The 14,698-nt window shown below is 42.7% G+C and overlaps 2 protein-coding genes across 2 annotated transcripts; both read right to left on the minus strand.

Annotated features, from left to right (window-relative positions):
- Positions 1–600: 600 nt before the first annotated feature.
- LOC113113419 (rho-related GTP-binding protein RhoG-like) lies at positions 601–3,846 on the minus strand. Its single transcript, XM_026279593.1, has 2 exons — positions 3,744–3,846; positions 601–2,766 (listed from the first exon to the last, which is right to left on the minus strand). The coding sequence occupies exon 2, from the start codon at positions 2,740–2,742 to the stop codon at positions 2,167–2,169; it is 576 nt and encodes a 191-aa protein (XP_026135378.1). The 5' UTR covers positions 2,743–2,766; positions 3,744–3,846; the 3' UTR covers positions 601–2,166.
- Positions 3,847–4,591: 745 nt separating this feature from the next.
- On the minus strand, positions 4,592–13,471 carry LOC113113418 (stress-70 protein, mitochondrial). Its single transcript, XM_026279592.1, has 17 exons — positions 13,251–13,471; positions 12,503–12,552; positions 12,309–12,396; positions 11,471–11,652; positions 11,255–11,379; positions 10,641–10,714; positions 10,434–10,540; positions 9,947–10,109; positions 9,508–9,600; positions 8,189–8,398; positions 7,880–8,107; positions 7,620–7,724; positions 6,803–6,920; positions 6,354–6,448; positions 6,176–6,268; positions 5,956–6,096; positions 4,592–5,555 (listed from the first exon to the last, which is right to left on the minus strand). Exons 1-17 carry the CDS (start codon positions 13,332–13,334, stop codon positions 5,475–5,477), a joined length of 2,037 nt encoding a protein of 678 aa, XP_026135377.1. The 5' UTR covers positions 13,335–13,471; the 3' UTR covers positions 4,592–5,474.
- Between the last annotated feature and the right edge of the window lie 1,227 nt (positions 13,472–14,698).

Below are 14,698 nucleotides of genomic sequence, written 5' to 3' on the forward strand. Positions count from 1 at the left end.
ATGCATGCAAACTGGTTTACATGACACATGGTTGGTTTATTCTGTCCAGCAGTGCTTCTCATTGAAACAGCTGGCACAGGAGAATATTCTGACTTCCATCTCTTTATTTATTTATTTTAAGTGAACAGAAAACTGTATGAATGAGTCTGCACTGCACAGTATTCAGTAGCAGTAAACCACTTCAGTGCCATCTAGTGGAAACTGTGACATTAAATATTTACTAAATGACAGAAAGGGCAACATTTTAAAACTCCACTGTGGGGTATAAACACAAACAGGTGATCATTACACATTTAAAATCACCTGAATGCATTTCCCCTAATAAAGGAGATTATAAAGGCCACGCAGGAGGATGTCTGTTTGCAGCTGAAGTGTGAAAACATCAGATGGAGTCGAGCAGGCATCTAGGTTGCCACCACAAAGCAATGCATCCAACTCACGCCTGCGGAGCTGCTTGCAGCCGCTCTCGATATCTATCAGCTCTGTGTTGTGGCTTGTGCACAGCAGCATCGGCGGAAACGTCTCAAGACAGAACATGTGCTGCACTTTAGCAAGTCAGCAGGAACACAAGCCAGTCAAACTCAAACAACAGCACGCAACTTGTGTGTAAAAGTTTATTCAGCATAATTTAAAATAATTTCACGGTTAGTTCATTTATACAATTCATTTTGGTTATAAAAAGGCAATTTTGACAAAAAAAATATATTGATTTCCCAGTGTATAAATCTAGTACCACACACCACAGACACACAGCCTCTGAAAGATGACACAGAAAGCGGTTCACGGTCACAATCGCTCGTCATTCTCCAGCGTCTGCACAGGATTCATCCCCTCTCTGAGACACTGTCCTGCTTTAACCACAGAAACAAGCAGTGCCAATGTTATCAGCTGTGACTCTAATGATAACACACACACGGCCGGTTACACACCTTCTAATGGGTTTTTCCAAAGGCACTCTTTGGCCAAGTTTGGCAGACAAGTAAGAAAAAGCTAAAAAGTTTCAGTTATTAAAACCTTGGCTGTGCAGTCACAGTTTATCGACCACAACACACTGCCATTCAACGGTGTCAGTTTTGCATAAGGTTTAACCACGACTTCCAGTTCTGAAAGCCCATCACACATCAGCAGAGTAACACATCACATAATGCCTAGATTCACTGCATCCAGAGACGTCTGTGACCACATCAACACTGGAAATCAGCTCGCTTATTAAAGACTGATGACGAGATACTGAAATACTGTGTGTTAGTCCAACATCACGCCTCTTTTCAACACGCAAAACCCAAAATAAAGCTTGTCAGTTAATAAGAACAACATCATAAACCCAAGGAGACGTGTAATGATCCGGTTTGAGCAGTTAGCATGTCTTTGGGCTGGAAACACACATCAGCGTTTTGGTGTTTGTGAGCGTTACACACCGAGGCACTGAAGAGGAACATCCCTACTACACCAGCACCAACACTTGTTCAGCAGCGGGACGCAGCTCTTTAGAAACACACTTAAGGCACGACTCCAGGATGATGAGGGGTTAACTTAACTCCCAAATCACAAGTAAGAAAATATATTTTGCATTAAAAATATCTGGTTGGGAGCATTAAGACGTTTTGCATTTGTAAAATATAATTTGGAAATGTACAGCTTTACAGTATTTGTCGAACTATAAATATGAAAAAAAAATTAAAAAATCAGTCGTTGTGTCCGAGGGATGAGATTTTCTCTCTTGCACTGTGGGATTTGACTCGAAACCTTATTGCTTATCGATTGCATTTGTTTATGGAATGTATAATTCTTTTGATTTTGGAGTAAAATAATGAAATTCACACTTAAATCAATGCAACCCAAACGATCTCTTTCAGCTGTCCAAATACTGCTGAACAGCGATGGATAAAACACTATGCAATGGTTTTGAAGGAGCATCAAAGATTTTGAGGGACGTTTATAACCATGAATCTGATTCAGTCTTCATTATCTTATTGCACTTTATCTAAACGCACAGGACGCCGCGAGTCAAGACGAGCTCCTGACGGACACAGACGAAATGGATCTGGCAACACAATCAACAACAAAGACAGGCAAGCAACTTCAACAGACTGATGCAGAGAGAGAATGAGACGCACAGAAGGCAGCGAAACAGCTCGTTCATCAGTTCATCTCCGTCACGCACCACTATAAGAGCACACACTTCTTGGTGTTCTTCTTGGTAGCGGGGTAGAGCACGGCGCGCACGGCCTCCACGAACACCTCCCTCACGCCCTCCTGCAGCAGCGCAGAGCACTCCAGGTACTTGACCGCTCCGATCTGCTTGGACAGAGCGCCGCCCTGCTGGTGCGAGGTGGGAGCCAGGCCCTGCTCCTTCAGCTTCTTCAGCGTCTCCGCGTCCGAGCGCAGGTCTCTCTTGGTGCCCACCAGCAGGATGGGAGCGCCGGGGCAGTGGTGGGTCACCTCCGGGTGCCACTTGTGCCGCACGTTGGCGAAGGACGAGGGGCTGCCGATGGAGAAGCAGATGATGAAGATGTTGGTCTGTGGGTAGGAGAGCGTGCGCAGACGGTCGTACTCCTCCTGCCCCGCCGTGTCCCACAGGTTGAGGCTCACCGTACGGCCGTCCACGCTCATCTGAGCGCTGTAGTTGTCGAACACGGTGGGGATGTACTCCTCGGGGAAGGCGTTGGTGGTGTAGGAGATGAGGAGGCACGTCTTCCCCACCGCCCCGTCGCCCACCACAACACACTTAATGGTCTGCATCCTGGTTCCTCACGGCAGCGGCACCTGCGGGCAAGAGCACGCTCAGAGACTGGAAAGCTTATAACAGGAACATTTTGTCAGATTATAAGCTCCATAAAGGCACAGTTTCTACCAAAACCATGATAAACTAATGACATTTGGTGTCAGTACTGATGCATCTCCACCTTGTTCAGGTCAAAAATGTCCAGCCTTTTTAAACCTCTTCAAATCTCTTTCTGCTGTATTATCGTGAAATATGAGGCTCTATATTTTTGTCAACATGTTTCTTTCAATCAGAACAGGTTTTGTAGTTTTTATATATTTAGTTTTGGACCTAATTGAAAGAACACTATCTGACAACAAGATTAAACCCAATAGTTGATCATTATATCACATGACAATATGTTTATAAGCTATTTTTGTAATCATTCTAATATGATAATTTATTATCAGAAGAGACGTCATTAAAACAAATCTTAGTCCTTGAAGTTATTTCATCAGACTGCTCTGACTCTCAGGTGAGTTAAAGCGGAAGCTGCTAATGCTAGTCGCTAGATTAACTATCAAACACTTCACAACAATAACAGTATTGTGACTGGGATATAGCTGCTATTAGCAGTGCCTGTCCAAACACCCGTCCACACATCACACGACGATGAAGCACAACTTACCCGCTAAAATATTCAAACTATTATTATAATGGGTAGTGTATAGTGCGCTTTAATCACGGTTCTTATCGATATCACGTGTAATACTGTTTTTAGTTTCACTACTGTAGTGTGTAAGGATGCTTTGCTAATTTAGGTAAAACAGTCTTCTCATATAATAATATTAATAACGTTACTAGTGATCGCAGGCTTCGCGCTTCAGTCAGACGCGCCCTGTGACGAGCATTTCCTGTATTTCTGTCACACCCGTAACATGCGTTTAACACCGCGAACGGACATCAGAACACACACGAGTCGTCGTGTAAGACATAACGCGATGATAAACTCATGAAAAGAGGTTTTAGAAGAGCTCACCGCCTCTGAAGTCCTTGCGACTCTCTGACCAGCGCTCAAAACCGCGTTTGCGCTCGCGCAGACTCTGATCCGCCGGAAGTCGCAGCAGCCCCGCTTCAGAATAAAAGCCTTGTTTGTGAACATTTCAGTGGCTCCGCGTTTGCGATATACCGAATAACACTCATTTACATTATTTATTAAAAGGATTAACCAAACTAAAAATCTAAGTAATAATGAATATCACTGTAAACAGACGTTCCCCTCTTTATTTTCATGTTTAGATGCGAGATATAAACTCGCTAGTCTGAGGAGTTTGATAATACATACATTTTGTGTAAAGATATAAACTGGCGGAAACAACCGTTGCATGAAAGTTGAAAAAGTCTTAATTCTGAGATTATATCCCGCGTTTCTGCACTTTTCCCCCTCAGAACCGAGAAAAAAAAAACTTCATTAGTGAGATATAAACTCAGAATTATGAAATAAAAGTTTATTCCGTGTCAACAAATAAACTGCACTAAAGTCATTTCTACCAGAATCATACTAGCATCATAAAATTATGTTCAAAAATTATAAACAATAGTCAATTATAAACAACAGTCGTATTATAACAAAAGTAATATTTTTTTTCTTGAGTTACAAATTATACTGGAATGGAAATGTGTTTATATTAAAATATTAACTTGAACCTCAACGAGTCCTCAAAACAGAAAATAATATTCCTCAAAAGAGCTTCAGCTGAGAAAAAGGATTCATTTAACCCGTGCTTTAAATATCAAACACATCAAGTGATTAAAGAGAGCAAATCATTTTGATCATAACCCACTCCTGATTAACTAAAAACAGAGTTTACCTGGAAAATAACACACTTGAGTTCAAACACAATTTTATTATAAAAGACTGCATTGAATATTACTCTTTAAACCTATTAAATCATTCAATTCCAACATTTAACATCATCAGCAGACATCAGCCTTTGTACAGAGAGAAGAGAGAGAGAAAGAAGAGAGATGGGCAGTGTGTTATGAGACAGACAGAGCGTAATCCTTCACAATCACATCACGGACTGATATAAACCAAGCTGAACACTAGTGAAGGCAGACCGGACTGATTCACCTCACGCTGTACTTTAAATAAAGACACGAGCCGTGCTGCTGTAGTCTGCCAAATTATAATCAGAATTAATGATTCCACATCAGATACTCTCGTTTTCAACATCATCTCAGCTCAAACATGTACACACGCTTACAAACGAGCAACTGATGGACAGAACAGATGATGCCATTTAAATATGAAACATGGGTTTCTCGAAAACAAAGTCCGGCAGAGATAGACATCCTGAAGCCGTTCAGCCACACATTCAGCCTCATTCATCCCCTAAAACTCACACACACACACACAAAGACACTTTGTAAAGGTGGACACACACACACACACACACGGTGTCTGCAGGCAGGAATGCATGTCTGAATGGCTCGAGTCACGTCTGTGATCTTCAGGCTCTCCTCAAACCCCAAACACACACTTGCACAGTTCGCTTCGAGACCCACACAGATCATTTCCAGCAGACACAATGAATGAATTTGAACTTCTAGACATTAAAGGAGATGGATGAGAGGCCTTGACAATATTGTTTTGTAGAATTTACAGCCAACAACACAGTATGTGTGAGAATAAAGGTGTGTATGCTGCTCGGGGAAACGCGTTCATGCTCCCAAACATTCAGTCCACATCTAACTGGAGCGCGGGGATTTACTGCTGGCCCTCCTTCTTCTCTCCCGCTTCTCCTCCAGAGCCGGATCCGGAGCCCGAGCCTTCCCTCTCCGACGCCATCTGACACAAACACAAACACAAACAAGATTACTCCAGTCATCAGGACAGAGACATCACGTGGACAAAACATTGCAGGTATTTCCTCTGTTAGGAGTGATTCAGAAGCGATGCACTTATAGACTACAATCGACTATTACCTGCTGAGATCGTTTGCATTAACAAATGCACCCACTAATTTTAAATCTGAGGATCAGGGAACATTTGAGAAAAACCAAGTTTCACGACAAGAAAAAAAAAAAGCCATGCTTAGTCGATTGTAAACGTGGCTTTTGGAGTAGTATAATAGAATGAAGAGCACATGAACGGCCCGAGAGTATCAGCGGATCAAAACAAGCTCAAATGCTTCGGCAGCTCTTAATCTGAAAGCAATGATGAGAAGAGGGTTAATGAGTGAACGCACCTTCTTGTAGGCCATCTCGAAGAGTTTGAGCGAGGCCTGCTGCAGGTTTGTGGCTGCCTGCTTGATGTTTTCTCCCGTCTCTGCGTCCTTCCGTGAGAGCAGATCTCGTACTTTAGTGACCTCCTCCTTCAGTTTGACACACTGCAGAGAGAGATGACAGACATCACACTCAGCTCCTCTGAAACACCGGCGTCTGAGCTCTTCAGACTGATGACCAGACCTCATCGGCGGGCAGCTGGTCCTTAAACTCCTCCATCTTCGACTCGGTGTCGTGAACGATGCCCTCGGCCATGTTAACCGCTTCCACGCGATCCTTTAAACAAGATCGATCCGTTCAGACTCTGCAGCTGGTTATACGGTATGAGAAAAGAGCAGGTGTAATGTGTATTAAACGCTACCTTCCTCCTCCGGTCCTCCTCGGCGTACTTCTCAGCGTTCTTGATCATGTTTTCAATGTCGTCTTTGCTGAGTCCACCAGACGACTGGATGACAACTGAAACAAACATGCATTAAATAATATGAGATATGAATGTTTTTCATAAAGACAACTTCGATTCAACACTTTTGGGACTGTTAAAGTGGACCGCTCATACTAGAGAAGGGTCGAGCTGAATGCGAGGTTACAAGAGACAAGATCTTTCAAAGATATCGTATTTGCAGTCATTGCTGTGAGTTTTATCAGATGAACTGGACCTGCAGTCGCTACTGACCACAGCGGAGGACTAAACCATCTTCTTCTGAGAGCTAGTTAACATTACCTCTCAGAACACAGGACAAAGTCACTTCTGAAGTTTTAAAAACTGTTGGAACAACATGCATCATTGATTTTGACTGATTTTTGTCTCACTCTGCTGTTCTCGTCCGGTGCCCTTGTCTTTAGCGGAGACGTGCACGATCCCATTAGCGTCGATATCAAAGCAGACTTCAATCTGAGGAACACCACGAGGAGCCGGAGGGATGCCCACCTGTTCAGAGCACACAAACACAACATCTGAGCCATGACCGGAGATGAAGGAACATGGTTATGGTCTTCTCTAGCTTGCTTCCTAATCTAGATGTCTACTAAAGCTAGCACTGCGTATCATGAGTGTTGCTGGCTCTTTGACAGACTGCTTTGTCCCTCTTCTGTAAGTCTAGATAAAAGCGTCTGCTAAATGTAAAAGGTGTGCATACATCATAACAGCCTGGTATTGTATACACTGTTGTTCTTAAACTATTTAATACCATTATATTTTGTGTATAATTTCAGTCAGGTTTCAGGCCCCACCATAGCACAGAAACTGCACTTGTTAAAATTAGAAATGACCTGCTGCTTGCGTCAGATCAAGGCTGCATCTCATTTCTAGTCTTACTTGATCTTAGTGCTGCGTTCGACACCATAGATCATGACATACTCCTAGATAGATTACAAAACTATACAGGTATTCAAGAGCAGGCTCTAAGATGGTTTAGATCCTTCCTGTCCGATCGCTACCCTTTTGTTTACTTAAATGGGGAGTCATCTCATTTATCATCAGGAGTGCCACAAGGATCTGTCCTAGGTCCTCTGCTATTTTATATATATATCTCCCCATCTATCTCAAGGACATTATACTAGTCTATCTTTCTTGCTGGATTACCTAAATCCAAAATCAAATGTAAAGGTGCGTGCAAATGTTTTGTACCAGGGTGAATTGTCCCAGGGTCTTGTTGTCTGCAGCCATCTCTCGCTCCCCCTGACAAACCTTGATCTCGACCTGAGTCTGTCCATCAGCAGCGGTGGAGAACACCTGAGGAGCACATCAACCAAAGTTCACATTGATTCAGAGATTGAAGAGGACCGTGATACTGAAAGCCATGTCTGATAGTGAAGTTCAATTCAGCCGAAACACTGAGAGGGAAGACAAGGTTTGAGCAAGACGAGTGTTAGAGATCATCAGCCCACCTGGCTCTTCTTGGTGGGGATGGTAGTGTTTCGGTTGATGAGTTTGGTGAAGACTCCTCCCAGAGTCTCGATGCCGAGAGACAGAGGAGTGACGTCCAGCAGCAGCACGTCGGTCACGTCTCCGGCCAGAACGCCTCCCTGGATGGCCGCTCCGATGGCCACGGCTTCGTCGGGGTTCACAGACTTACTGGGAGCACGGCCGAACAGATCCTGCACCGTCTGCTGGACCTGAGGACACACACACACACACACGTGAGGATGCTTTACCCAAGGCCCTCCTCACACAGTGCGTGTTCTGACCGTCCTCACCTTGGGCATGCGGCTCATTCCTCCCACCAGCAGCACTTCTCCGATGTCACTCTTGGACACCTCTGCGTCCTGCATGGCTTTCTGACAGGGAGCCACGGTCCTGCGGATCAGATCCGCCACGATGCCCTCGAACTGAGAGCGAGTCAGCTTCATGTTCAGGTGTTTGGGGCCAGAGGCATCCATTGTCAGGTACGGCAGGTTGATGTCCGTCTGTGTGCAGAGATATTACCATACGGTTTCTTAAACTCAGTCATATACACTAATCCATCCCTCCCATTTCAGTCAGGTTTCAGGCCCCACCATAGCACAGAAACTGCACTTGTTAAAATTAGAAATGACCTACTTCTTGCGTCAGATCAAGGCTGCATCTCATTTCTAGATTACAAAACTATACAGGTATTCAAGGGCAGGCTCTAAGATGGTTTAGATCCTACCTGTCCGATCGCTACCATTTTGTTTATTTAAATGGGGTGTCATCTCATTTATCACCAGTAAAATATGGAGTGCCACAAGGATCTGTCTTAGGTCTTCTGCTATTTTCAATATAATGTGTAAATTTTTATTTTATACTGCTATATAAAATCAAAAAGAGCCTGGACATTATACTGGTCTATCATTAACCACCTCTTGCTTGCTGGAAAATCAAAATGCATAATCTGTCGCCTACAAATAAATATTTACGTAAATATTTAAGTAAATATGGCAACTTTCAATCAGGTTACTCACTAACATTTCATATGTTTGACATTTTTTCCATAAACCAATAAAATAAGTTTTAGTTTTTATAAAATAAGGTTTTTTGTCCATTCAACATTTTTCAGAATATATCTTATGTTCCACACAAGACACTCATACAGGTCTGTAACGGCATAAAGGGCAAATCTCGATTTTGTTCGTCATGCAACGACTTGAGTTGGAATTTAATGTTAAAATACAGATGGCTATGAATGTGAATCATAACAAAGGGATATGATTTTTACATATACATAAATAGCCTTAAAACCGCAAAATGCCATGTCTTGAAATAGGTTTCACACATTGGCTAGAAGCCTCATCTAGTGGTCATGTGTGGGAAAGCACCTAAGCCACAGTGAGTTACTCTCCAGTTACCTGTAATCATTTATTTTTTTATACACCATGCATGTTTGTGAAAATGCAGTACTGCTAAGTGTGCCTAACACAATGCAAAGGTTGCGATGTAATCACATTAATTATGTGAGAAGTGCTCCTGATCTCTGATAGCTCATGCTAATCTCTGTAAAGCCCGGGAGGTAGGGTCACTTACACCAGATCTCTTCATCCCTGTCCCACTCACTGACCTGCAGAGACGAAGACAGCTCACACTTGGCCTTCTCCGCCGCCTCTCTCACCCGCTGCAGAGCCATGGTGTCTTTGGTCAGATCCACGCCCGACTGCAACGACACACAGACCACATCAGACCAGATGCTGCTAATCAATCTCGTCTAATGACATGAGCCTACAGCAGCTAACGTTGGAACCTAGATTTTTATTTATTTATATATATATTCAATTGATATGCAAATGTTCTCAGGTGCATCACTGCAAATTTGATCTCATGCTGTACTTTATTATTTTACAGTGTGGTCCATTTTGATGAATAATTAACTTGAGCTGAAAGATGGGGTTTCATGAGGCTTTACAATTAAACATCAAATGACGGTTATCAGCTGATCTTAGTGTTCAGATATATCAGCGATGGCTTCTGAACACTGATAACACACACACACACACACACACCTCTCTCTTGAACTCCTTCACTATATGTCTGAGGAGATGCTGGTCGAAGTCTTCTCCGCCCAGGAACGTGTCTCCATTAGTGGACTTCACCTCGAACACACCCTTCTGGATCTCCAGGACAGAGATATCAAACGTCCCCCCGCCGAGATCATACACCGCGATTCTGGGAAGACCACAGGAACACTCTTCACACTCAACTCAAAGCACACAGGTTCACGTCAAATAACGTTCAACAAGACATGGGACTCGATTCAATATGGATTGTTTTGGATCTACACCAGTTACAGGACATGGACATTTCCTACTAAAAACTAAAACAAGTCACAAAGCTTTCTGTGATTTATTGGATGGAAGGCACTATAATGTCCCTTAATTATCGGACAGGCGAGACTAATCAATTCTTGAGATTTATGAATCGATATGGTTTCACACAAATGAGAATCAATCAGAGAAATTGATATATTTATGCGGAGTATTTAATACTCACATCTTGTCCTGGGTCTTGTCCAGTCCGTAGGCCAAAGCAGCAGCCGTGGGCTCGTTAATGACACGCAGCACATTCAGACCTGCGATCTGTCCGGCGTCCTTGGTGGCCTGTCAACACAGCAGATATTAAAGACAGTCGAAGCTGGTTCACCGTGAGTGAATGAGGCACAGATAGTGAATCTGGTGGAGGGAGAGAGCTTGATCACACCTGTCTCTGAGAGTCGTTGAAGTAAGCAGGGACAGTAATAACAGCGTTCTTCACCGTGTGACCCAGGTAGTTCTCTGCAGAAACAAGCAGCAGTGGTTTGATGGAGCGTACGATTGTGGACTATTGCTTCTGTCTCGGTTACACACTCACACGTGACATTAACCAGTCACGAAAACATATCGTTTGCACGTTTCCTTTTTTAGTTATTTTAAACCACTGTAATGCAATCAGCAAGAAAACACGTGTAAGAGTATATTGGACTCTTAAAGTGACAGTAGTCTAATATTCCTGCTGTCTTTTATTCACGTTTTGTACATTCTTTTGTAACGTTAATAAGAATATGCAGTGTTTTTATTCACTTGATTACTTTATACAATGCATGTAGCATTTCTTACTTGTTCTACTGTATATTTTGTCTTATTTAAATCACTGACTGTTTACTTGTGTTCCTGTGGCTCAGTGGTAGAGCATTGCGTTAGGAGCACAAGGTTGTGGGTTCGATTCCCAGGGAACACATGTTAGGTAAAAACTTTTAGGCTGAATGCACTGAAAGTCGCTTTGGATAAAAGCGTCTGCTAAATGCATTAAATGTACTCTTCTGGCAGAGGACTGACCTGCGGTCTCCTTCATCTTCATGAGGATGAAGGCTCCGGCCTGACTGGGCGAGTACAGTTTACCGTGGGCCTCCAGCCAGGCGTCTCCGTTAGACGCTCGCACGATCTTATACGGCACGTTCTTCCTGTCGATCACAGCAACGCTCATCACTTACGTAAACTTACTTTACACTTAAATATATACAGGGGCTGGAATTGTGCAATCAGAGGTCTTACAGATCTTTCTGGACTTCAGCGTCGTCGTAGCGGCGTCCGATCAGGCGTTTGGTGGCGTAGAGCGTGTTGTTGGGGTTGGTGACGGCCTGGCGTTTGGCTGGCATCCCCACGAGTCTCTCTCCGTCCGCTGTGAAGGCCACCACTGACGGCGTGGTCCTCGCTCCCTCGGCGTTCTCCAGCACCTGACACCAGCACACAACTCTTCAGCACAATCTCAAATAGGGTTGCAAGGGGGTGGAACATTTCTGCTAAATTTCCAGAAACTTTTTCAAAAAAAAAAAAAAAAAAAAAATCATGGAACGTTTCAAAATTTCTCTGGAAATTTTTGCAACCCTGATCCGTACACACCCAATAATTGTGTTTCTAGGGGTGCACAATACTGGTTAAGATCGATTAGTGTCATTTAATTTTTTTTTTACATTTCTTCAGAATTTAAACGTTTTCAAAAAAGCACAAAAAAAAAAAAATTCAGTAGAAATAACCAAAGAATTAAAATACAATGATAAGTTTCCATAAATGCTCCTGCTATTTTAGTTTATCAGTGTGAAGCTGCTTTAAGACGATCTGTACTGTATAAATCACTTCAGTAATAAAGCTGACTTGACTGAATCTTCCCAGAGGCTGAAGGTTCATTCAGGTTTGATCACGCTCTCACAACCAATGATGCGGTGCACCGATCATTCATTTTAAATGTAAAAGTGTTGCAATTTTCAAAACCACAGGCAGGTCCAGTATTGACTGTTTTTACACAATTCTCAATATTTCATATTAAGGTGAACATCTGATTCTAAAAACTTCCTGATCTTCAGCCCCTGACTGTGAGGACGCTCCAGCTCACCTTGGCTTGTTTGCCCTCCATCACAGCCACGCAGGAGTTGGTGGTCCCCAGATCAATGCCGACGACAGCGCCTCTGATCGCCTCCGACCTGAAACACCATCAGCAGATCTCACACTCGCTCACGGACCTCCACCATCACCAGAGGAGCTCCACACAAACACTGATATACTCCACACAAACACTGATATACTCACGCATACTGACGTCTGGCCGCAGTCTGGAGACTCCATCCGCTCCAACAAGCCTGAGAAACACACAAAACACACATCGATCAGAGATAATGAATGATGAGGGCTCAGTGTGCCAGGAGTCCCCTCAGAACCCTACAGAGTCGAGTCTGAACATGTGCTTTAATGATGCCATGTTGATGCAAAGAGAATCACGTGGATAAAGGTAACATCACTACAAACACACCAGGACAAAATGAGTGGGAAAATACCAAGTTTGTATTTTTTTGTATATTTATCATGGCTAAGTAGTTTAAGAGTAAAGCACACAGATGAAGGGAATGTCCTCGATGCTTCAGGACACACGATGAAGGTCAAACACGCTCTTCCTAAACCTCACACACACACACACACACACACACACACGTGAATGAGCTGCTCCGCTCTTCACACGTTACACAAGCTCTAGATGATATAACATCTGTTCTTTATAATAAACCCTAACTTCTCTTAACGTTACATGACTTCTGTCACGGAGCAGATTAATCACGTGAGCCTTTACAAACACACGGGGCACATCATCCTTTACAGCTTCTCTTTTTTATTTATGTAGACAGATTAACGTTATATATATGATGTGAACTGCTCGTCAACTCACTGCACATCATTACATCCGAGTGTCTGACACACACAACACATCCCATACGCGCTGAAAGAGCCCTCGCACGATATAGAGGGTGCCAGCTCTGTTTAAGGGCCCTCAGTAGTCTCTCACCTTCTGGACGAGCTCGGACACACCGCTGCCGGTCTTCTGAGAGCGAGACACGCTCCTCGCTGCTGTTCTCGCCGCGGACAACATCTTCGACGGATGAACGCTGAGTAACAGATGTGTTCTGAACAGCTGGAGGTCGAGTAAGTGAGCTGTGGGTCAATCTCAGCAGTGCTAGCACTGAAGTCTCACTGACGCGCTTCTAGAATTATCCAACACCACATGGAGTTCAGAAGGACCTCATAGCAGCTCGCACAGCGCCTGAGCAGAATACGACATTCCGCTTTCGTTTAAAATAGCACTGTTGTTTAATGCAGTTATTCACTTTGGGTTATATGCTTCTATTGTCTAAAATGATATTTCTCTGAGGTAAATATATGAGTAAAATATTATTTAGTGATACAAATCTGTAAGGCATATATGTAGACATCATAAGAGTGTAATCCTGAAGGTCATACCAAAATGTTTCGTAGTCATTACATCATACATTCATCATGACTTTTATGCAATATTATATTATTATTATTATTACATTCTCCCAGGCTTCTCAATTAATCTGACAAACATTATTTTAGGGTATTGTGATTTAAGATCCTACTAAAGAAACTATATTTTTATTATTCATTATTTTAATAATATATATATTATTATATATTTATATTTACATTCCTCAGCTAATAAAGCATGTTAAACTCAATATCATATATTCTAAAATACTCTATAATATATTGAAACTTTCTTCTTCAAAACTCTCATCACGTGACACTGGGTTCAGACATCAAGCGGAGCTGAAGCACATCTGTCACAATCTTCAGGTGACTATCAGACTTCAGTTAAAGATGTAACGATGAATGAAAGGCAGATTCACTCTCAGACAGTAGGTGTCGCTCCTAGTACTCCGCTGTACCAACCTTTAAACCTGCCACCAAACCTGTATCTAACTATCTATCTATCTATATGGCTGTCTGTCTGTGTGTGTGTGTGTGTGTGTGTGTGTGTGTGTGTGTGTGTGTGTGTGTGTGCTTTATATACTGTGTACATATGCTTTATATAACTGTCTACTGTATACCTAAGATTTGTAATGTAATGTTTGTGTATTAAAGCTGATTTGTGAGACTTCAAGCACAGATTTCACTAATTCACTGCTACTGCAAGCTGTTATTAGTGTATTAAGACAAAATCTTCCTATCAACAAATGTATTTAAAGGAATGAACATAAAGCAGTCATGCCCTTCTGTTGTCCTTGTCTTCTCCTGCTGGGCTCATCAACACTCTTCAGAGAGACTGACACATCTCAGTAAGAGACAGACAGCACAAACATATCCTGTGCTTTTAAAGAAATATTTCACCCAACAAATAACAACTCTGTCAATATTTACTTACTTTAAACCTGTATGACTTTATTTATTCTGTGGATTACAAACTGTGCAGGTTACTTTTCTCATACGGTTACA

The sequence above is a fragment of the Carassius auratus genome, chromosome 14, assembly GCF_003368295.1.
Source record: "Carassius auratus strain Wakin chromosome 14, ASM336829v1, whole genome shotgun sequence".
NCBI lineage: Eukaryota > Metazoa > Chordata > Actinopteri > Cypriniformes > Cyprinidae > Carassius > Carassius auratus.